The sequence below is a fragment of the Cygnus olor genome, chromosome 5 (assembly GCF_009769625.2).
Source record: "Cygnus olor isolate bCygOlo1 chromosome 5, bCygOlo1.pri.v2, whole genome shotgun sequence".
Lineage (NCBI taxonomy): Eukaryota > Metazoa > Chordata > Aves > Anseriformes > Anatidae > Cygnus > Cygnus olor.
In genome coordinates, this window is record NC_049173.1 from 26,270,535 (window position 1) to 26,296,466 (window position 25,932).

The following is a 25,932-nucleotide window of genomic DNA, read 5'->3' on the forward strand; positions in this document are numbered from 1 at the left end:
CATTTCAACTGAATATACTGGATATTTTGTTATGAGAAAGATGAACAGATCATCTTGCTCCATGTGATCGGCAAAAACAAACAGCATCTCCTCTGAAGCACAGCTATATATATATATATATACACATATATATCTTTGTCTATACATATACAGAAAGATATTTTTGTCACAAAATGCTCTATTATCCTTTTACATAGTGTACGCCAAGAAATAAATAGTATGCTCAACATCTTTTTCCTTTTGGTGCTCTACTGATTTTAATCCTATTTGTAGTTTAAAACAATGCTACCGAGGCTTGAAATGTTTTACTGTAGCAGTGCAAAAGATAGAAAAGATGAACAAGTTGACAATGTCTGTCCTTGAGATTTTAGTCCTTTGAAGACCCCTTATACTTCGTGACAGAGTGAGCAAACCATTACCTGTCAAAATATAACAAAGATATATAGCACGTATCAAATATGGTTTGCATAAGAATAGAACAATTATAAGTCATACTATAAAGAACAAAAACAATTATAAAAACCCTTCTCGTTCCTTTCCTATCACATGCACAGAAGTGACCACATGTAAGAAGGAAAGCCATAGCTCAGTTGCTTGGAATTGTAGTAATGGAATAGCAAGATTCCAGCTGTTTGATCACTAAGACATACCGCTATGCTTATTACCTGCCATGCTAATACAAATAACGTTTATTCTAAATAAAGAAACCACACTCACCATGTGTCAATCCAAGCTGCAAAGTCTGTACAAAGCAAAGCTCTGCACCGCAAGAGATCAGATTAGAAACAGCTTTAGAAATAATCGATTGCAACTAGTGTGGTGCATAATACAGGGGAGAAAATAGGAAAGAGGTGAACCACAGCCCCAGTACACCCTAAATGCAAGTGGATTTAAGCTCTTTGGGAACCAAAACATTTTTAACAGTGTTTAAATTTGATTTTATAAGCAGTGCAGATTATTGCTTGCATAAAATATTACAGAAAAAAGTAAAACAAAAGATACACATCTATATATACTCTCAAATTTTGAGAGAAAACGCAAGTCAAAGGTCTTTAAAACGATTTACACTTTCTGAAAACAACTTTTGATTTAGGATTTGTTACATGAGCAACTCCAACAAGACTAGAAAACCAAAAAGCAAAACACAATACAAGATATTCACTACCACCAATGATTTATTTATATACTAAGTTAAAAAATACGAATATTTTATTACAAAAAGATTATCAAACAACTGTATACATACAGTTCATATTGTTAAAAGCCAACGTCAATTGATACTTTATATACATTTGATTATTAATGTCATACACTTGTAGAAAAGCATCACTCAGCAGAAACCGATTTGGCATTTGGAAAGTAGTTACTACCCTGCACTAAAAGAGACAACTAATATAGGAATAAACCATTTTTATGTTACAATAAAAATACTTATTTGCTGTGATCCTTTAAACCAAACGGATGCTTTCTTTCTCCAAGAAGAGTCATCATAAGTGGAGATTAAAGTGCATATAACCAACATATTAAAAATTCTTCAACGATCCCATCTAACATTCTAGATGTTCCAAGCACATCACAGTAACATTAAGGATTTAGGACCTTTCTCCATGGCTTAAACAATAAGATTCAAGGGAAATTCAGCTTTTAAAACTGCATTAAATAATTCTGGTGTACAATAAGACAAAATAGGTTACAGAAATTTGGAAAACTGTTTGATGAAAAAGTCAGTGTAAATTTGCCCACTTAAATGATTTCTGGGGAGATGTTTTCCTTTTGAAAAAAAAGAATTCATAGTATTCCATACAACATGGACCAAATAAGCAGAGCATGCAATAATATTTACATAATTGTCACAGCAGCCATCCTTCGTAGGCTGCATGTAACAGGTTGGAGCAACACTGTCTACTTTATGCATAAATTTTGCTGGTAATCTGGGGGAGAAGAAAAAATCACCAATAATTTGTTTACTATAGACTAGGGTCCTAAGCCAGAAAAATGCTCCTGAAAAATTGTAACTCAAAATATTGGCTTTGTCTCATTATAAGCAAGATAGTAAACCTTACAAAATATAACGCAGTTACAACTAGCAGAGCTGTTGAGGGCAGATTTTAATAAATCGATCCACTTTGGATAAAAGAATGCTTATGCATGTTACAATCTATTCAAAAGCAACAGCTGAACAGGCTAAATTTACATCCACAAGAGAAGCATGACAATGTTCACTGAAAACAAAGTGAGTTGCTGGTAACTGTGGTTATCATTTTTATCACACGAACTGGTCAACAATGGATTTTTTTTTTTTTAAATTTCATTTTACAAATATGACTATTAATGAGAAGTTCTGAGCCATTACATTTGAAGAGCGAACTTCATACCTTAGGCACTGGACCCAGTTTAGAGGTAAAACTGTCAACATGATTTAACGTCCTCAGGTTTCTGAAGGCCATCCATATGAAGTTTACATACAGCACTACAAATACACATCAGATACTGCTGTAAATTTATAAGGAATACAAAACACTATTAAATACAACTTTCATCCCATGGCACATCAAGCATGGCAATACCACTTGTTTCATTTCTGGTTAGCAATAGTCAGTTGTGGTTATGCTTTATTGAATATTTTCCTTTCTGTAGCTGAGAAATATATAGCTTGGACTTGCTTCCATCCGGTCTTTTGAACCAAACTTCATCATGGTTAATTGTTGTAATTATGGCACTACAGAAAACGAGGGAAGAAGGGTCAGGGAGAGAAAAACAGGAAAAATTTAGACATCTTAGAAGTAATTAAATAACCTCAAAACTGCAGCTGTATTTCTGTACTGTAAATGAAAGTACGCAGTAGGTGTAAACGAAAGCAGAATTCTTTAGTAACTGCACGTCTTCAATAAAGGTAGTTGATTTTCCAGCCAACTGTTTTCTTCTCCTGCTATAAGAAAACCCTCACAGTATCTACAAATATTTTAACTGTTTAAATGAATAGTCACCTATAGTAAACAATAGACTACCCATAGTAAAAAACAGATCTGCTGGAAAACATATCCAGAAAAAGGTTAAACAGTCTGAAACTCAAGACAGACAGGAGGAAAAGAAAAAAAAAGGCCAATTTATTGAATTTAACTGAATCATTCTTACATGAACTTTGCTTTTATGCTTTTTGTGGTAAACCTTAATACAAATACTTAAAAAAACAATATTTTTTTCCAAATAGAATTGATGACAAAAATGGCTCAAAAACAGAGAGCAAAACAGTTAGTGGAAGAAAGATCCATCACATACTGAGTGTAACAAAACTCCCTGTGGGAAACTCTTCAGCATTAACAGTTGCTGAAATCTTGAAATGCTGGGGAAATTCCACTGTATGCTAACATCAGCTTTTGGCCACTGTCAGACACAGGGCACTAGGAAGATTTTTTTTGACCTAGTACAACTGTTATGCTGCGCAGAACAACTTCAGAATTCTTTAAATTTCAGAAATAACATATGATTTACTAAAACACCTTTGTTTCAGCTCTGGAAAAAAAAAAAATCTGCTCTCCCTCACCAGGGAATGAAAGAAACAGTTTTACAGTAAACTACTGCTATATAAAGTCTAAGCATGAATTGGGAAACTTTTTTTCCTTAAGGAACAATATCTGTCTTACCTGGGTAACAATACTTATTTAATCAACACTCTGCTCTTAGACTGATTTATCCCATTCAGTAGAATTTAACATATATTTTTAACTATTTTTTAAAAATATACTTACACTACAGAATTGACAAATACGACCCATATAGAAAAAATACATTTAGATATCTTTAACAGTCAACCAAATTTGCACTGTTATATTTAGACCAGGGAGAAACTTAATTATGAGAAGGAACACTGTTTAAAAAAAAGTTCTATTTGGTTTATTTCTGAGCAATCAATCAAACAACAGAAAAACAAAGCTTATCTTTAATAGTAGAAAATATTTTTCCATAATTAAGTATTTTTCAGCCGGCCAACAGACCAAATCCTCAAAGGAACAAAATCCCTGCTAAAAAAAAAAAAAAAAAAAAAAGCACCGCACACCGCAATCCCAGGGTATTCAGAAATGAGCAAGAGCTGAAATGCTCTAGTGAGATACCACCCTGACAAAACATCACATTACCTTCAGTGAAATTCAACCTTTACTCCTCTCTCAGAAGCCAAGGGCTCAAACTTCTTTGATAATGCCTGCCTTCCAATGTGAACTAATAAATGTTAGTAAGCTGGCACTACCTGCAAACAAGCCTTATTCTTCAATGCCATCATGTTATCTTTTGCTTTAACAGGACTGTACAGAGCTGTATAAAATTAATAGTCTTTACCTTGTAGGACATTCATCTTTCTTATCAATGCATATCGTCTGTCCACGTCCATACCACTCTCCATCGTAATAGAGCCTTCCTTCTTCAGATCTAGCACTATGTAGATGTTTCTCTAATTTGACAGGTGCTGAAATGACCAATAAAAAGGGATTTAATATCAACTGGCAGAAGCCAGCAAAATTTATAAACACACTTTCAGTAAGTTATTTACATACAACACACAGTTTTTCCGTTGTCAAAAGTAGCCATTTTCTAAATAATTAACTCCAAATGGATGAAAATTAGAAGATAACTTTTTATTTCCAGTCAGATAAAAGTTACATTTCCATTTTCAGATAGAAGTTTTCTTCTCTCAGTGTATGAATTTTCACAAATGGAGTAATGCAATGTAGGCAAGATTGCAAATGGAAGACTCTGAAACCTCTTCATCAATGCATTATCACAAAATGCATGTAAGTAATGCATCACTGAAGAAATATACCACCTGCTTGTTTTCTCTCCCTTTTCCTCATTACTAACCACCTCCATGTACTTGATTTTACCTAGCCTTAATGTGCTTCTCAGGCCAAATTATCATTTACCACTCCTTTATCAGACCTCTATTTTTTCCAGAGTTGTAGCTTGCAGTGAACGTGAGCTGCTTTTAGAAAGCTCCCCTAAGGTTTCTCAGTTTTCTGCTTCATGTTTTGTAAACATTGGCATAGCTTACCAATATTTATTGGTATAATCCACTTTTAGAAGTCTAAATTTTTTGGATAATTTTCTACAATTTACCATCAATAAAATCATTAATAGTCAAGCTACAATTATCAGCACCTGAGAGCAGAGAAAGGCAAAAAGCCACATCCGCCAGTTACCTCACCCCATCCTCCACCAGTATACCATGGCTAAGATAAACATGACCTGCCTAGATGCAGTTTGCATCACTGCACACAGCAAGTTCTGTCTTGTGAAACCAGACAATGTTTACTTACGTTCCGGCTTTACTCTGTGTGGCCCCAGTGTAGCCATTGCCTTGAAACACACACACAAAAAAAGTTCATCAGCAAACAGTCTTTTTTCTTAGCTGTCAGCTTTAATTGTGTTGTGCAGTGTAGCTCAAGATGCTTGCTTTTGCATGCAAAAACACAATCAGAACAAATCTGAAAAGTGTGTTGAACAGTGACCCAGTAACTGAAACAGGATTTGGGACGGAGGGGAGAACCACTTTTTTAATTAATTTTGATTTTATATAACTCAAATTTTCTAAATTAAATCCTCAAAACTGCTGTTATGTAATTCTATCAAAAATGCAAAATTACATTAATTCTGATTCTGAAAAAGAAAGTGCCATCTGAAGCAGTTACTCTTCAGATTCATAAGCTATACTCACAAGCTCACACAGTAGCAAAGTAGGTTTAAAAAACATAAAACTAAGTTGTTTTTTTTTAAATGATTTCAATAAAAGACAAAATCCCCATCAGATTCTAGCTTTAAATCATGTTACACTACAACAAAGAAACTGAGGGAAAGCTATTTTGTGTCTATGCCTCTGATGTGATAGGTAGAGAAAACACTCAGACAGGTTTTCACATAGGAACCACATTTTACTTCTTGTTTAGGAAATATTTACAAGTATAAAGCCGTATGGAAATAGACTCAATGCCGTCTCCCAACAAGCTTTTGAATTCTCATAAAGTAGTTTCCTACTCCATAAGCTAGGAAGCACTGATTTTTGCTAGCTTACTGTGGGATATTTTCCAACTGCAGATGCAAGGCAAAGATAGCATTTGGTTACAGCAAGTTGTATTAACAATATGGTAAAGATCCTATATGACACTCTGTACCCAAAAGTTGGATTTATTTTCTTCCAAATATATTAACTGGTCAAATAAATTTATCTTCCTGTAAACCCTGATCCTCTTATAATCCGGGAAAAAAAAAATAGTTATACTTTATACCAAAAAAGTGTTGAAATGAAAAGCTGAAGAAGTCTTCATAAAATAAACAATTTACTATCAGAAAACATACTATATGACATATGTTCAAATTTTGTTATTTAAAAGAAAATCCTACCAAACTATCCTATCATAGTCTGACATAGTTGGGTAGAAATTCTGAGAAATCTCATCTCTATCACAGAAATTGTGGTCTACACATTTTAGAGTTAAGCTCTTCCACTCCCTGATCAGATTCCTCTGCATGATTTGGGTAGAGTCAGAGAAAGTAGCAATAACATAGCTTGAACAGAAGCATTAGCTGACCAATGAAGAAATGAAAATCTGCTTTAAGTCTTGATTGTATTCAAAACACATTCACATATTTTTAAGAGGCAAAAGGAACAGTCAAGAACCCACACAAAACCCAAAGGAAGCTACTGGCATTCAACTTTTCATCTTACCTTCCTTATTGTCGTCCAGTCTTCAAGAATATCAAGGTCTTGTAACATATAAACTATATAAGGGCGTGGAAAAGTTAAGGAATACTCCTTTAAACAGTGATAATAAAAACACCTGAAAGATTGTAGAAAGATATTAACACCTGTTCTGACAAGCTCTCACATAAAAAATACCTACGTGAAGTGAAAGCTCAGTAATAATAAATGCATCTTTGAATTGTGCAACCCAGAATCATAGAATAGCTTGAGTTGTAGGGGACCCTAAAAACCATGACTGAAATTGCTGGGCTTTTAGGTCTAAAACTATGTTAATGTTTTCTGTTTGGAATGTATCTTAAAATGGCAAGGTATTTCATAATCCACAGAATCAGATGCTGTTTATCTTGACCTCCTAAAGACGATGACTGAGAACTAAAGGAATGCACCTTCACAACCTGGCACTGAAATTTCCAAAAGCAGTTAAAACTAAACAAGGCATTTGTAATCTGTATTGATTAACAGCACTCAGCTTTTAAGCACTAGTTAAAAAACATCTCCACTAAATTGCATGTATGACACATTCTAATGTCAGTTGTTATTAGTACATGTCACTCATCTGGGATGTGTTCTGATAAATCAACCATCCTGATGCAGGGTGTCTCAATTAGGACAGGTACAGAAAAAGAAAAGAGATAATACAAATAATATAAATACAGAAACAAAATTTAAAAACATTTAAAAATAGAAAGTGACCATTCTGTCAAAGCCTTATTCCTTCATATATTATCCTCCCAGTTAGTCAGAAAAACATGTGAAAGTAACAGGATTCTTTTGCAGCACCTTAGCAATAAAAATTGCATTTATGCCACATAATGTCAGTATTTAATAGAAATTTCTTTTACAGGCAGTCTCCATGATTCAGGCATCTTCTAAGCCATTACATCTCTATCCTGTAATGTGGGGTAGGGCCAGAAGGGAGATAGAACACTCGGTTTGCAAACATAATTCCTTCTTTCTCTTAAGAAGGATGATACTGTCTCCTAGGTCTTATACCCTAAGAAGTTTCAGCTGCACTGTATGCTCATCTACAGCTAAAAAGAAGTCATCAACACAAAATACTTAAATACTTAAATACTACACTCACTTGAATCCCAAGCACGCAAAAAACTTTAAAAGTTAAAAATTCCAAGAACTGAGACAGTTAATCAAAGAAGGTTCTAAAGTCTATAGAATTGTTAAGGAGTAATAAATTGAGGTAGATATATCCCAGTATGACAAGCAAAGCTATAAATCAGAAGTTACACCAGTCAAGTTATACCCTGTAAACATAACACCTAACTGTTTCTTCTTTCATTTTGTAGCTAGCTGATCATCAGGCTGAATCCCCACTGCACTGAATGAAGGTCAGCACTTTACCTCAATTTTCTTTTCACCAAATTAATCCTTTTAGTAAAATCAGAAGGCGGCTCCAGTTACAAGAAGTTATTACTTATTCATTCATGCCCAGAAGAGCTTTTAATCTCAGGGTAACCACCTTTCTATGTCTCCGCACAAGAAAAAAAGTCTCTTCCTAACTTGTAATAACTATCTACGCCTTTCTGCTCTAAGCCTCTTCTCCCAAGTTCCTTGTTTTTCAGAAGAGCAGCTGGACTGAGCACGCTTCAAGATACGTTCTTCATTATGTACAGGATATTCCTTAATATACAAGGTACCTAATTCAGACCTCTGAAGTCCTTTCTTTCTAACCAACCATATTGAAAAAATGATGGCAAATACTCACGAAATACCTGAAACATGAGACAAATTACTTCTATTTTCTGAAGTTAGAAAAGTCAAATATGAAACTAGTAGTTAGAGATTCTTAATTTCAATTTCAACTATGTTTCTCTAATCTGAATTAGAATAATATCTGCCATTCCAAAATCAATTTTGAGAATGCATTCTCTCTTCAACTTATCAATGACATGTAGTAAAAGTCCCTATGTGAAAGCTACCAGGAAGAACAGCAATTTCAGTAAAAGGATATCTGATACAACAACAGGTTTCTTTTTATCTGGACTAAATGGATCCTTTCTTTTCTTCCGGGACTGTAGCTCATCATTCCATAATTCTGAAAAGACATAATAAGAATATGTTACGAATCAGAAACGTGCACATCTAGCTTTTCTTACAGTAAAAAAACACTGTCCAGAAATGAGAAATACGAAATTTTCTGGTGAGATGCAGTTTCTGAACAGAATGAAGATGTTGCATGATTATGCAGTCATAGATTAATATTCTCAAAACACACAAAAGATGCTGACAATTACTGGACTAAAGTTTGATTAAACCTTAAATTTAAGTTTAAACCCACCTCCCAAAGCCTACACTGTAGTTCTGAACAGCATTCTACTGGATAACCTGAAACTCACCAGAAATATTATGAGTACTGTCAACCAACTAATCAGTAGCTACAACATTAAAACAAACCAAACACTTTTAATTTCCATTCACCTGAGGTAATATCAATGCTATGCCTGTCTTCTTCAAGTCTTCTAATCTTCTCTTCTAATTCACTTTGTACAGTATCATACAACAGAAGCTTTTCACTCTAAAATAAAAAGAAATTAGGCATTTATACATGACTAAGTTCTATCACCTAAACACACATAAGATCTATTTAAAGGCTCAGTGGAAGGAAAGAACTGATTTGAGATAAAAAAAATTCAGAAGCAGTACAGCATACAACATATCCCCATATCCATTTCCTTAGCACACGATCCTGGTTTCTCAGAGACAGCACATTCATTGGCATAAGCATAAATACAGTTATCAAATATCAGAACCAAGAATAACTAGGTATATAAAGCACACAGCTAGATCTCCAGAATAGCTACTTGTATTTTGACACAAATTCAGTATTTTCCTTTTGGGTAGCAAAAATTTATTCACGATGAGTAACTGTAAAGTCTTAAGCTCTTCTCCAACTTTCTTTAAGGATCAAAAAAGCTAATGTTTTCATGGAAAGTCCTTTATTAACCCACCTCCAATATTAACAAGACTGTAGTCAATAGATAGATAGAGATGTATCATCCACCACTACAGTATTTACAATTGCCTATTTTCAGAGAACTGAAAAATACCTACTCACAACAAAAATAATTTATTATGCACACAAACTAATGGTCTAGAAAGTTGTGAAAGCAAAACTGTGTACCTCAAAGCTAAGAGAAACACTTTAAAACTGCTTTAGAAAAGTATGCTAGTTCATTCTTTCAAAATATAATTTCTGATCCAAATAGATTAACACAAACCTTTAACCTTTGTATATAAGAAGTGCTAAAAACACACCTAAGATAAATGGAAACACTTTGGTGTGAACTTTCTACAGAATTTTGTAGTCTACCCTCTCTTCCATCTCTAAGCCTTTGACAATGAGAAAATCAACTTTGTAGTACAACTGCTCTCAATTATAATTCACCATATAGGACTGATGCCAAAGTTACACAGTACCTATATAGATGAGTTACCCTTTTAAAGGCAGCTTCTGAACACACTAAGCACACTAAAACAGTAACTTCAATTTAAGGCAAGTTCCAAGCTTCAAGACAATAAATTTACTGCATAAATTTGCACACTTCCTGAAACACAAGTAGAAAATGCAGCCAACTATTACATTTTAAAGTTCATTTTTGCTGAGCAGCATCTCTAACAACTCTGGAAAACAGAGACTTGGACTTACAGGGAAAAAAAAAAAGGCAGCTTAAGCAGCACAAGTATCTAGCTATTAGGTACCACATTGGAACCAGAAGTTGCAGTCCCTAGAGCCACTAGAGTAAATGTCTGCACCTCATCTGCTCCTGCCCACAGTACAGCATACCAACAGAAACTTACCTTAACCAGTGTTCAAGCTAGTATGCAGGTGTGAAGCAAAAGAGTTATAAAGAAAACAAGGACTCCTATTGCAATAGATGGTTGTCATGCTTAACATTCCCTTCAAGTCACAAAGTACTTACACTCCAGAGACCTCCTTTCATATATTTTTCAACCCCTTGTTACTAAAAATAAAAATATTCCCCACTGGAATTGAAAAGACAAAACTTTCTTATATATACCTGAAAGGTCAGATGAGTGTTATTTGTTCTGAGACCGTTTTAAAATTAAATTGTGTTTGTGTTTAGACACCTGTTTTGCTGCAAGCACTTGGTGACAAATAAGGTGTGAAAAGCTGTTACAGGCAACAGAAGCTGAATGGCTGTGCTCTAGTGTAACATTGATTTTACAAGCAGTTCTACTGACTTTGAAGAGCTTTCCCCCTGAGAGACCCTTATTGGATGGTGCATGTTTGAATTCTGAAGGTTTCACAGGAGAAGCATAGCAGCAAAACAAGCAAGAAGAACCACCTGAAAGAGGAATAATATATAGCCAAAGCAAATCATTCATTTGTGGATGGAAAACCCTGCCAGTCTTACAGCATTCTGTCCAGCCTCAGGAGAATTCACAGGAATGAAGAAAGTCAGTAATGAGTAGTCCTACATTATACCTTGAAGTAAACGAGAAAACAAGCAAAGAAGAAAACACTGTAATGGGGGGCTGAGGAGGACTATGATGCAAACCTCAGGATCTAAGCAGCTAGGCTAGAGGATCAGACATGCATGTACTTGAGTATTTGTACAACAGTATGCAGTATTTAGATACTTAAATACAAGTGTTTATGCTCAAGGAGAGAAACGTATTTTTCCCGTAATTGCTTTTGAAATGACAACTCTTTCCACCAGCAGACCAAGATACTTTAAAAAGACTTAAGACTATTATTATTACAAAAGTGTAGTGTACCTTTTCTTAAAATTATGGTAGATAATTTAGCTACTGTTCTTAGTAATCATTTCATAAAAAAGGCTAAAAAATCTAATAAGAACTTGCTAATGAAAAATAAGAGAACTTAATTTATATTCAAATCTAACCTAATATAAAGACAATTTTAATATGCTTTGAACAAACTTTAACGTGGGCTTAAATATCACAAAACAAATGCATTAAAATAACTGCAATAATAAAAGTATGCACTGAACATGACACAGTAAAGACAAATGAAATTAGCTAGCAATATAGAATAGCTAGCACAACCTCACAGTGCTGTCGAGAGGCTTGAATTTCACATTCATATTTGTTCTTCACAGATTCCAGACAAAGCTCTCTATAGATACCTGTAACCAAGCAAATTACAACAATATTAATTTCTTTAGGTGACATCTGATTTCAAAGTTCTCTTTTAGGACTTCCTGCACATCCCAAAATAGGTACAAAAGGGAAAATATAGATATATTACTTTAGGCAATTACAGTGGCTAGCTCCTTTACAAAGTAAAAATAAGTACAAGTAATCTCTTAAATCTAAAGATCTGATGAAAAATAAATGCTATTTTCACTTTTTCCCCTATCAGTCAACAGATCATGCTAACCTTACAAAACAGGTCTATTTCATATTTCTGATCAAATTATCCTGGATATCCTTACTTTTCAAATACAGGAAGTACTTGATGGCCTCTTCTATCCTGTAATTAGTATTTTAAATAACAAGGGGAGGGGTGTTAAACAGCTAGAAATAATATTTGGAATGAGGCTTGCTTTGCACAGCACAACACTAATAAATCACATCAATTAACAAGACTGTTCCATTCTTAGAACCAGCCTTCTTGCAATACAAGGAGCACTGCTTCTGAGTATTAGGACTATTTCTTACACCTACCAATTTATCATCATTGTTTATCTGCCTGAAATCAGCAGTGTGGGTATAAATGTTTCTAGAAGAAACAGAGATGTTTTATTGACTTGCTGAAATAGTCGACTCATGTTTTGTGTGAAGTGCTCACTGCCTTAGAGAGCAGAGGAAAAAAAGTTTCTTTTCTATTACATCCATAGTTTTTGTTTTTTTTTTTCCCCCTTCCTCCCCTCTTTAAGGAACAAGTGGGTCCTTTGGACCTGCTGGAGCTCAAGTCCTGCTACTACCCACTTCTGTCAAGGCTGTGAAACAGCAAGGACAAATAGACCCGTTCTGCAGTTTCCAGTGTCCTATGGAACAACTCTGTGAATCTCATTAAGTTGAGGACAAAAGGAAAAAAAATAAATCTGATTTCTAGTCTCAACTTCAAGGAAACGTGTAGTCTTCTCCCTGGGCTCTTTTTACATTGGAACATGCATCTTCAGTGCTGCTGAAGACTCAAATCAGGAAAATCTTTAATATTCTCCCTATCCACACCCTCCTACATGAAAGCACTGACAGAAAGTCACACTTAAAACTGAAAACCAACAGCTTGGGTTAAGGTTGTTTTCATGTCAAACTTTCAGGGAAGTTCATCTGGGAATCTACCATTAAACACAAGAGGGCTGCTTAGGATTAGTCAAGTAAAGTTGTGGTGAAGATCTTAAAACCCAGAAATTCCAGGTCACCATCTGAGGGAAAGCATTACAGAGATGACCAGGAGGGAGAGAAATGCAATAGACCAAAAGATTCCAATTTCATTTCACAGTCTGCAGTCAAAAGTACCAATGAAAACATACTGTGTACTACTAGTATTATAAAAAACATAAGCAGGCTTGTCATTTTCCAGTTGGCTGACGTACTGCTTCTGCTGAATTTTTTAGAAAAGACATTGGCATAACTTCTCACAGCTGTCTGCCTTTTGTCTCTGACTGCCTGTTTCAGGTAACCCCTGGACAGCTGAATTACTCTTTTAGGAAGCTACAGAATGAAAAGACTTTACCATAAGGAAGACAAAGTTGTATATGTCCCTTAATAGCACTATTCCATGTGACTATACGGTTGTATCCTAGAAGAAGATAAGACTTCTTGCCTGCTTCTTCTATGAGCATAAAAGCCCACCTAAACATTCACTAAAATGCAGTTTACATAAAAGCTGTTAAGGACAAGGATTTTCTTCCTTCCCCAGACTGGAACAAGAGGAGGGGAGCAAAGGACTGAAGAGACATAACTAGAGGAGCAGAAAAAACATGATGTTCTAAGATGACAAGAATGAACTGGATGGCATCTATATAGTTCTTCATTTCAACAATGACCCACGTGAGCAGAGTTGATCCCAAATCTTCTGACTAATAAAAATGATTACTGTTTCTAATTCAATAATTTTATGCTCACTACACAAAGACAGCCAGACATTAAATGAAACCTAAATGAGCCATATTTTTAATGTAATGTTATCAGGCAATTTGTGGAAAGAAGTAAGCAACCTATTCATTTTGACTTGAAAATTACTTTAAGTTTAAAACCATGCCATGGTGTTTCTAGCTTTAAAACACACTGCTTTAACAATTCTAAAGTTAAAAAAAAAAAGATTTCCCTTAAAATTCATAGCAACATTATACTGTTGAAGCAGAAATATTTACTTTTTATGCCTACCTGCCACCTTGGTTCGGATTTGCATATTTTCTTGCAATGCTGCCAATGGTTCTAAATATTCAGGTGCTTTTCCAGCTATGACCTCTTGTAGTTTTGCATCCACTTGACTTAATCTCTCTTTGTAAAGTCTTAAAGAAAATGAACATTAAAAAAATTAAAGCAAACAAATTAGAAGAAATATTTTTAAAAGACCTAATCTGCCTCTCTTTGTTAACATTATGGCACACCCACTGAAGCAAATTTAAGATTTGTTACCATTTGAATTTTCCATGCTTGTGTCATGGAAGGGAGGGAAGGAGAGCCATTTTGTGGACAGAAAATCCCATCCACTTTGTTGTTCACACATCTGCTCTCATCCTACCACAAACCAAGGCAAAAGATAGGTAGGCTCTTATTGAAGCAACCCTCATTCCATCCCCTGTGAAAATCCACATATCAAATACCATCAAAACGTCATGGGATAGTGTGTAACTGCCATCTTCCATTCCCACCAAAAGGAAATATTACGATATTTTTATTTTACCTGATGTAGTATCAATTACAAGCCTTTCAATCACAATAAAACTCCACTCTTCATAGCTAGTTAATTAAATATAATGTTGAAAGATAAAATCATCAACATAAACAGCTCATCCTGTTCTCATGTTTTCACTTTGCACTCCACAATCAAAAGTGTTAACACTGAGGCAAGCATATACAAACTTCCATGTATGTGCTGAGAACACATCAAACATTACCTTTTAACGCAGTCTCCTCTTCAGGACAGCAATGCTACCTTTTTACTTGTTTAGAGTATATTGCTTAAGTAATGAATTAAACAGAAGAAAGTTCACACATACCAAAAAATCAAGACCTGCTTGAGAACTACTGCCTGTTCACTTGAAGCAACACCAGCCTGATTTTCATTTTATCTTGATGACAACTCAAATAGTTCAAGCATATGTACCTAACACAGCTATAGTTAAATAGTGATCACTCCCACTTATCTGCAAACTGATAATAGACTCAATCTGACCTGCAGCCAAATGACATAGCCTGCAGCTGATTAAAGACCAATTTGGTGTTCTCAGTCCTTGATGAGCATGCTATGCACGCAGTCATTAACATCTAGCTACATCAGAATAATCTAACAACAACATAAGCAGAGGTACATAGCGCACATGACTGGCTGCGTCACTAACATCACATTTACACAGCACCAACTTCCAGCTAAATCAGGCCTGGGTGCTGCAAGCACTTGGTATCACATAGCAGTTGATGAACTAAAACTGCTTACCCAGTAATTTCAAACAGTGATTTGCCTAAAATGGGTAACTGCTGTCAACAAGTGTAAACCCCACTTATAGGATCCAAATTTAGTTTCCCTATAAAACAATCGCTTCTTCATCTCTGCTGCTGGTTGAGGAACACCCTGTTGTTCAAGCATCTCTTCCTTCTTTCCCCCTTTCTTTTTTATAAAGTTTGCTATTACGTATCTCAGATCTCCAGTAGAAAGAGCTATCACACAATATGAACACTCATCTGGAATGCAATGACAACTGATTCATTTTCAATTAGAATATGTACGCCCAAGAATAGACAAGGTTTCCTGAATATTTCTTTTGCAGGTACCTGGTTAAGTTAATTGCCGAATTCCCATCAATTTAAACTGGAACAGATACATCTAGCTTACCTGGGCACATCTGAAAATAAATTTTATATACATACAGAAGACTGGGTCTAACTCAAACGAGATTCTCTTCTGAATAACTGTGACTATTCAGTTCTTCTCTTCTACTTACTAGGTCTTTACTCTGAGTGATGCAGATATTATGGCAAACTACTGACAAAGAGCTAACAAAGGTTTCATTTCCAGTATTGGTTTCTGGTTTGCAGTAACTACAGGAAATTTTCATTAGTACTGGCTATAAAAACTGCTATTATACCTTGTAAAAAAAAACTCATTTCTAGTGTAGCAAAGACAGTGCTTGGATCTGTTTATGCAAGTCACATATATATAAAAGGAGGACAAGGATCTTGATACATACCTCCAAAGATCACAATTCCTTGGTTTTGCTAAGCATCAATTCCTTGGTTTTGCTAAGCATCTAGATGCAATAGACCCATGTCAGCCCTATGCAGCAACACTTCAGAATCATTCTTACAGCAAAGCAGAAATAAAATAAATATTTGTATATATACACACAGTAAATTCTCTCTCTCTCTCTCTCTCTCTCTCTCTCTCTCTCTATATATATATATATATAAAATATATGAAAACAAATATATTCTCTCATATAAGAGCCTGCAGAAAATAAAATAATTTGGAGCAACTGTCTGCAAATCATTTCAGAACTTCCAATCCTTATTCTTCTCCAAAAGTAGTATCTGCTTATTTGAAAAACAAGAAACACCAGCTGCACACAGTATTCTCATGGAACAAAACCTCAAACGAGGCACTTAAAATATTAAAATACTTACTGATCTTTGAGGTCTGTAAATTGCTTTTCAAGATTGGACATTTCATCTAAACACTCCATTCTTCTTCTTTCACAGTCCTCATCATCCATTTCTAAGAATAAGAAAAGGTAACATATTTTGAACAACATAAACAAATAAACTGGATTTTTTTTCTAGCAAATTTTCAACACATCTGAATTTTAGCCAAAAACAGATCAACCTCTCTTATCTTACAGCAGGTTATAAGAAATCATTTGTCACATGAACTGCGAGGTTAAGAAACTTAGGTCTAATTCTAGAAGAAACCCCATAAAGTGCAATTTTTCTTCCTCAAAGCAAGATTAAATCATTGTAAGTCTTCAAGAGGTTAAATTTTGTAACTGATAATGCAAAGTACGCCTGAAGAAAGTAAGAAACAGAACTATTAAACATTTTATAGCACGTCAGATGAAAGGCAGCATTACCCATGAAGATTTATTTGCCATAGCTGAAAATTCAAGTGCATCCTTGTGTTAGTATGAGCAAAAGCAATCTGCAGAAAGCAAACACAGTCCAAATGTTACATTTGTCATACATAATTCAAAGCTTAGTTTTAATAATATCAGTTAAAAAGAAAAATGTAACACTTGGTTTTGAAAACAGCTTTCATCCTTTACAATTGGGACACTTGTTTGAGTCTCAATTACTCATGTAGAAATATCTGCAGCTCATCATAAAGACCATTTAAAAATACTGTATTTGTAATGAAACAGGTCTTAACAGCAAAACCTGCAAAATCTAGAATTTTGAAGAAATTTGATTTCATATGCTTTTATGGAACAAGAGTTACTAACATTAAATTCTTTCCAGAGCTTCTGAAGTGCTTTGAAAAGTTGAACTAAAAGTTTTAGCTTAGTTTCCTTTTGTTGAAGAAAGCATTATCTACCTTTTTCCTTGCTTTTGTGATGAATTAAACAAACTAAAAGTTGGGAAGGCTTTCCTCAAAACAGCATTTCTTGCTTCATTTCCCTTCACACAGGATCTCACCCTCTGCTCTTTTAGATTTACCAAAGCACAACTCAAGAGGATAAAAGGTATGGTATCTCAAAAGATGTATGTAACAAGTAGTAAAGCACACAATGGAAAACTGCTGAATTTTAGTGACATGCAACCTTCTGCTGTACTTCAGCAAATATAAGGTAGAAAAAGGCAAGTTCAAAACCCTATTTCTGTCAAAGAGACGCGTTTCCAAGGCATTAATGAAACTGGTGCTTCATTAATCACAGTTCTCCATAATAAAAAATTAAGTATCTAGGCTCGAAGCTACAAAATTCTTCACTCCTTCCTGCCCTTCCTCCACCAGCCCTGCCCATCTGAGCGTTTTAAAAAGAAGAGTGAAAAAAAAGGCTCTGCTAAGCCACATTCGGAAGATAGAGATATGCTGAAGCAGCTTTACAGCAGCAGCATCTCAAGGAAATAGCTCCTGTACAAGTGACTGATGATGAACAATCACAGGAAGAATGGAGAGCCACGCCATCAGGAGCTGGGGCTGGACTGGTGCAAGCAGGCCACAGTGTGAGAGCTGTCCTGAGGGGGCCATGCCCAGCTGAGGAGTTAAGCAAACTCCCAGTTGCTGATGGAGAGGCAAAGCAGGATGCTCTGCATCCGTTCTTCTAGAACGCAAACAACTTCAAAAGCCTTTGCTTCTTCCTCACCCACATCTTTACAGCAGACACCTTCAATTGCTTTATGCTGTCTCCTACACCAGCTTTAAAAAAAAAAAAAGGCAGCGTTCCTCCTGATTGTTTTGCAAAAGAGCATGGCAAATCGCAAAGGTGATGGGATAAAAGGAGTACCTTCGGGCATGCACATCACCTCCCTGACTCAGAGGAGCCAGTAGCTCAGATCTTCCACTTAAACCTCTTGAAGTACGAAGTTAAGTCCACGTACCTTTATACTGGAACCATCACAAGCTTTTCAGACTGAACGCCACACTAGCCCTCTCTGCCTGGATATGAAAACCAACAGGCAATGGAGCAGTACATGAGTCCAAATCAAAGCCTTATTGCAGTTCTCACACTACAGTGAGTATGAACAATAGAAGGCAGCCTTTACAAAGTTATAAAAACATGGGATAGCCTGAAGAGAGAGAAGATCTGCAGTCAGAACTTCAAAAATTGCTTGGCATGTTGAGAAGGGTGTGAGAAGAGAATATGAGGCTGCTAAAAGACACTTTCATTTTAAAGTATCATTCTCATAAATAAGGCAGATCCCAAAACTCAGAATAAGATCGAAAGTCAGATTAAAGAACAAAGTTTTAGTCAGCTGTCCAATGCAACGCTTGAGCCAAAATTGACTGAGCAACTTTCATCTTGGCCAGATTTAAGGAATGTGCCAGTCACATAACTTGAAGGTTTGTCTGAAGCATTTGTGTGCTATAAAAATAAATTTCCATTAAAAATTGAAGGAACCTCCCCATGAATCCAGGCAGGAACAAGCCCTGGGATCCAGATGGCTTTCCCACTTGTTTCTCAAGCTCACATACACGTTTCAGACATTTCCAGGTATGGTTTTGTTTCTAAGTGTGTTTTGTAAATAATTCATTCAGAAGTTTTCCTTAAATTAACATGGATTTCATTGCTCATGCACGCTTAAGGACTGCAAATAAAAAAATAATATTAGAACTGTGGCCCTTTCTGAGGATCGATGCAGACTGAAAGTGACTGCATCTTACATTTTTATCTTCTGCTGCAAGAAAACAAGCATGCATTGGGATGTGACGGCACAGCTGATACTCCTGTAGATGCTGAAATAAAACACAGCTCTCTCCAGTCTCCCCTCAGCTAGGTCCACGCTCAAAGATGTTTGACTTCCTGCCTAGAAGACTATTCTACCTATAATACTGAATGGCAACTGACACGCTAAGTCACTCTTCTGCTGTTTCACCTTTATTCTGCCAATTAACCTTTTTCACATTTTCAGAGTCTTGAAATACCTTCAGTTTCCCAATTATGGAACTTCTTCCCCACAGCATTAAACAACGTACAGATCGGGAAATATTTAGTATTAAAAAAGTAATTTTTGAGATTAAACCTCATGGCTTTTCTGTTGAAAATTTGTATTGCTAGAGACAGAATCCTTCTCATTTTATATTAAAATACTTGCTAACAGGCCAAAACTGTCTCAACACCTCAGATTTCCCATAAAGTTCTGTATTGCAGAAAGCATTTGGGGCATTTTTAACACCACTGAAATCGCAGTCATTTGTTTCCTACTGCATTTGAGTAGTCCAACTCCCTAACTAGCACAGCCCAGTTTTAAGACACACAAAAAAAAGTACTTAAAATGTAACAGCACCTAAAATAGTCCTTTTTAATAAGCTATGGCCTATATAAAGTGCTCTACAAAAATGTTCAAATTCTCATCTGGGATGGCAAGCATAACTTGTGGCTTTTTTATTCATCCCTGATACGCTATTCTATACCCTGGTCAATAATTTAAAAAAACTAAATATGTATCATCAAAAGAAAAAGGATAGAAACAGTGCCAGCTCTCAAGAGCATGTTATGCTGTTTCTAGCCACACCTTCTGTATTCTCAGTCAAATACTGGGGGGGGGGGGGGGAGAAAAAAAACACCAAATGCAAGTAAAGCGTAGGACAAATTTAATGAAAAAAAACTCTTCCTTCTAAATCTTTCTTTTTTCCCCTACTAATTTTAATTAAGACTTATTTCTTGCAGTGCTAATCATCTTGTATCTGTAGAAGCAATATGATTCCATGGAGTACATTCATATTTGTCAAGACCCCAAGACAAGCATGCAATTTCCTGTAATCATCACTTTTTAAGTGCTCCCTTAAAAGCATTTCTCTGCGGAATGCTACAGAAATTATCTGGAGGGTTTCTGGTATTATTGTTGTAAAGAAACACTCCCACACTACATTCACTTAAAACATAGCTCCTCCTTCTTCCTCCCAATCCCAAAAGAAACCAAGACCAGGAAAAGATGACAGAATTATTTGCCCTCGACAAAAATAAAATTAAATTAAACAAAAATAAAATAAAAATTAAAGAAATCGACCAAAGTGTCTTTGTGGACGTGTAAACACCAAAGTTTGGTTTTAAAGTGACAGCTGGTTAAAACTTCATATAGGAGTACAAGCAGGTTTTGAAAGAGAGCAAACTTTTTGAAGAGAGCAAAAAAAGTCAGTGGCTGGAACTAACAGAGCCATTTTTCCTTTCACCAGAGCCAGGGAGCTGGAGGAGAGATAGGTAAGTTTACATCTGTCATACCAAGCTCCTTTCTCACATAGAAAATGAGATTTTTTTTTTTTTTTTGACATACTGATCGGCTAGAATAATAGATGAAGAAAAGGCACCCCCGGACAGCATCTTTTGTAATCTACATAAACTACATAATCTGTTGTAACACAAACTGGAAGACCCTAGACTTCCAGTGTGCTAACTAAGCAGGGGTAATTGTTGCAGTGGTGCTCCTGGACCTCAACAAAGACTCCTTCACAACCCTGTGTCTCACCCCCATAATGCCCAATAAACTTATGTATTCCTCCTCTACACTATTTTATGTTTTCCCCTGAAAGATTTAACAAACTTCATTCAGCTATGTTAGAACTTTTTGAAAAATAGTCATGTTTAGGTGGGAATAGTCATGTCTGTATTTTCCAAAATACAGAATTCACTTTCTAGTCCATGTACAATAGCAATAACGAAAGAATTGAAACACACCTTCCTAAGTCGCATCTAAAAGGAGCAGAGCACGCTGCTGTGCAAACAGGGACAAACTAGACATGCTTTTCCAACTTAAAACTTGATTACCTCCAGCTGCTTGTCCTTGTATCCGCACTCAAGTTTGCCTTTCTTTGAGCATAATCGCCAGCACATAGGGATGCTGCCCAGCTTAGTTTTCATCAAACCGACCCGTGACAATTCAAGTACATTTTTCTGGCCCTCTTTTTCAATTCAATCACTTAATGTGATTAAGGAAAGACCAATCAGTCTTCCTCAGCAGCAGATCTGTAGCTGGATCAATACACTCTCCACCCATAACTGGAGCCCAACTATTTATAAAAGTTGCGTGCACGTTCATGTGTCAGTACAGGAGAGCTTTGAAGTGAGTCCTATGACTGTGTGAGCTTACCACCCACGGGGTCAGTTTGCAGCCGCTTCAGAGAACACAAACCAAATTAGTTTTTTTATCAAGTTAAACCCAAAGCTTCATTCCAGGTTCTTGTCAAATGTACTCAAATGTCTACAGAGAACACAAGGGTTTGAAACAATGACTTGGTCTTCAAGCAGCTTCCAACCAAATGTGTTCAGTTGGGGATACATTATGTGAAACAAATCCCTAACTACTTTGGAGATGTATGGGCCTCAGTACCGTCTACTCTGGACTACGTATCTCTATTCCTGCTTTGCCAATTTAGTTGTTAATGTAGGCACAAATAAAATCACTGTGTTTATGATCATTTTGCTGGCAGTGTAGTGGCAGCCAGCAATTCTATCCAAGCAGGCAGCCATGGATCAGCAGGGTAGAGCTGTAAAATGGGGTTCAGGCAGTGATATTTGATATCTCAGAGGTACAGGGGAACAAGGGAGAAGGGAGGGGGAAAAAAAGACACGGGAAGCTCTATATAAACTCTGGGCAGATTACCTGGACTTGGGGATTAGCCAAGGCCTCTACTGGGGGATCACCTCTGGTCCAGTGAGTATTAACTCAGATCAAGGGCACGACTGCTGTCTCCCAGCACAGCAGCCACACTTTCCCAGCACCAGCAGAGCCTTCGCTCTACTTCTGTGGAGCCAGTGTGGCCGACCCTGTCCCTACCGTGCCTCTGCGGCCTCCAGCAGCTCAGCAGTCTATGCACAGCCCAGACAGGAGCAAGTGCCACAGGTAAGCATGGCACAACCAGGACAGGGCTTTCCCTGAAACGAAGGGAGCGTGAACATAAAGATATACCGGGACGTAACACCCAAGATCTTCTAACACCAAATAGGGATGAATTAGCCCGAGGGTTAATAGTACACTGAGGGCTCCAACGCGCTCAGGTGGCTCAGTTACAGCAGCAGTGCCACTTCCCAGCTGCCTAACCTGCCCAGCTCACAGCACCCTACCCCTCACGGGCCAGTGCCTGGGAGCGGTGCCGGGGCAGCAGCACCCTCGGAAAGCCGCCAGGCTCCCGGTAGGTGGCAATTTCCCCCCGTGTGAGCCCCCAGGGGAGCACGGCGAGCCCCGCTGCTGCCCGGAGCCGGCCCCCCCTCGCCGGCCCGGGGCGGGGCGGAAAGGCCGCGGGGCGGGGTCCCGGCGGGGCGGGCACCGGCGGCGCTGTGGGGGCCGGGGGGAGGCGGGAGGCCGCTGCCCAGCCCCAGGGCGAGGGGCGCGGGGGGGGGGGGGGGGGGGGGGGGGGAGGCGGTGCCGGTACCTGAGCTGTCGCCCTCCTCGGACACGGAGGAGCTCTCGGTCTCCTCCTCCTCCGAGCTGCTCCCCTCGTTCTCCCCGTAGTCCACCTCCATCTCATCGTGGTTGTTCTCCTTCTTCTCCCGGGAGTGGACCGGCATCGCGCCGCCAACGCCGGGCCCCGGCCCCCGGCACGGCCCCTTCCCGCCGCCGCCGCCGCCGCCGGCCCCGCCCCGCCGCCGCAGCCTACCCCGCCCGGCGCCCGCCGCGCCCTCTCATTGGCTGAGGCCTGCCAGCGGCCGGGCCAGCACGTTCGGTGAGCCCGCGCGCGGGGCGTGCTGGGAGTTGTGGTTCTCCCGGAGCGGCGCGGCGGGGGCGGGACTCCGGGACGGGGCCTCCGCGCCGCTGCCTCCCCTCCCGGCCCCTGCCCCGGGGCCGTTGCAGCCTCGTCACGGGGCGGGGCGGTGTCAGAGCCTCTCTGCTGGGTGTCAAGAGATTCGCTGCTCGTTTACCCACTGCCTTTAATAATGCTGTGCTGTCTGAGCTGCCCACCTGACGAGGGAGCTGCTCAGCCTCACCTCACAGCACACGTCGACAGCCCCAAATCCCTCGTGGGTCATAGCCCACAGGCAAGCGGGGGCGGTTTTGTTGTGGCCACGGGCAGGTGGCCCAGCTTAACTTTGTTACGGGTCTGGTTATTTAAAATAAAAGGCGAGCAACAAGTGATGGTGTCCTCAGGTTCTCCTTGTTTAAAAGCAGCTTTTAGGAGCCCCAAATATGATCAAGTGCTGGTTCGTAAAGTTCAAAAACTTAAAGGATATTACCAAAGGGATTGTAAGCTGGTGATCTTTCAAGCTAATGTGGCGAAAGTGCTTCAGTAGTGGTGTCAGATATTCAGAGAGCTGGAAGGAATTAGGAAAAGGCCTGAAGTAAGCTGGAAATGACCCCAAAGAAAATGGATAAATTCCACAAACAGGGGTCCACAGGGATCTGACAAAAAGAGAAACCAGAGGAAAAAAAAAAAAAAAAAAGAAGAAAAAAAAAAGAAAAAAAAAGTTTAAGAATTGCAAATTCAAGGTTTGCATCTTGGACTAGTAAAATAAAGCTAGAAGTCAAAAGATATGGACAAAAAAAAAATAATACTAAAACCAGCGGCAGGGAAAGGAATGGCAGGAAATCAGAAAACCTTTGGCCTCCTGGTTGTAATTTCCTATCCAAACAGTTGAAAGTAGGTCTAAGGGAGCTAAAAATAAGTTCCAGAAGGAGAACAAAGTTCCCATGCCACAGTGGAAATCAACAACTAGGATGGGGAATTGAGCCAGTTTTTTTTAAGGTTATGATATGTTTTTACATGTTTCTTCTATTAATTGTTTATCCTTTCAAGGCAGGAAGGAGCTACCCAGCTAAAGCAATCCAACGTTTACAATACAACATTTACTGTCTAGAGGAAGAAAAAATGTACCAGTTGAAGTCAACCTCACTGCCTAAATGGAATGCTAGAAAAGCTAAGAGAACAGGCTAATTCCACAAGCTGTGTGTGGTGGCAGAGCAGTGTTGGCACATTATAACTTGTTTCCAGAAATATAGGTTCATCTGGTTAATGAACTCTATAAGCCCATAACATATAAAATGGCAACACCTGTCTGAATCAGCTATCTAAGGCCCAGATTTGTGCTAGATGGACAAGGAACGATGCAATTCTGGCTGGCTTAATAGAGGACATTCAAAGATTTGTGTTCTTGCCGTGTGAAGATACCATCTAGGAATCCACATTCAGCTACCAGAAGACCAGTCTATAGATCGGCCATCTTATCAAGGTAAGTGAAAGTAAGCATTAGATGCCAGCAAAGCTATGATATGTTTCTGGACTAAGTTATACCTACAACCAGTAGAAAAATAAAATAAAATAAAAATAAACAGCCATAAAGAAGAAGATGATCCTCATCATCTTCAATAGCTCCACTCTGCATTTAATAGGAAAGTGGTGATTAACATCTGGTATGTGGTATTTTTGAACAACTAGAAAAAGACATGGTCCAATAGCAGGCATAGTTGGCAATAATGTAAGTTTCAGGACTGGCAATTCTGTTAAAAGCTGGTACTGAAAAAATTTGGATACAAGAAGAATAGTTGTAAATGAAACATTGGCCTGCACAGACCTTGACAGATGGTGAAATCTCTTTCCAGTATGGGAAGGAGAGGGATGATTTCAGATCGGGAATGTGCTGTCTGTCTGTCTCTCTCTCCTTCTCTCACACACACACATGCACACACACGAAAAGCTTGAAAATGCAGGCATCAGCTTCATAGGACTTAATCTGGGCCAATCTTAAACCATTGATAGGAACCAGCTATTGAATAGCACCTGTGAAACACACAGAAAAGTGGAACCTCACACAAGCATAGTGGCTGTTAGACGAGGTATTTTCAGAAAAAGGCTGGGAAGCTGAGATCTAATTTTGCACCTGATTTGTTGAGTGGAGACAGTGACTGGAAATATGCATCATTCTAGAATCTGATAGCAGTTACTAGCTTTCTGATCGTCAAACTGATTGCCAGATTTCATTGTAAAGTAAATGGAGAATAATCCTACACCTTTCTACATGCATTACAAATCCTCTTTAGAGAGGTGGCTTGGTGAACACAAAAGAAAAATGGTTGTATGCGTCAGTTTTGCCTTCTCTCTGCCCTCTAGAGACTGAAACCACAATAGCTATACTTCAGCAGAAAGGCCAGAGTGTTTGAAACCTGTTTAAGACTAGCTTTCAAGTCAGATTTTCTGCATCTGAAACTGGAAAAAATCCCAGTTAGTTTGCTGAATATTTCTGACAAGAAGAAGATTGCAAAGAGAGAAGCCAAAGATGTAAATGAGAGTAAATAGTGATGCAGGTATGATGTCACCCTCCAGGAAAAGCAAGGACAGAAAAGTTTCTTTTGTGTGCGATCCAATACATCATACTACATCTAAGTGAGTTTGAAATATCTTGGTAGGAGTTGTTCACCCAGTTCAGAGA

The 25,932-nt window shown here is 37.9% G+C and overlaps 1 protein-coding gene across 1 annotated transcript; it reads right to left on the reverse strand.

The window, feature by feature from the left end:
- Positions 1-1,157: 1,157 nt before the first annotated feature.
- BRMS1L (BRMS1 like transcriptional repressor) lies at positions 1,158-23,156 on the reverse strand. The gene is made up of 10 exons (XM_040559028.1): positions 22,944-23,156; positions 16,547-16,637; positions 14,087-14,214; positions 11,798-11,877; positions 9,185-9,281; positions 8,718-8,801; positions 6,716-6,780; positions 5,310-5,349; positions 4,336-4,462; positions 1,158-2,719 (listed from the first exon to the last, which is right to left on the reverse strand). Exons 1-10 carry the CDS (start codon positions 23,077-23,079, stop codon positions 2,596-2,598), a joined length of 972 nt encoding a protein of 323 aa, XP_040414962.1. The 5' UTR covers positions 23,080-23,156; the 3' UTR covers positions 1,158-2,595.
- Positions 23,157-25,932: the final 2,776 nt, after the last annotated feature.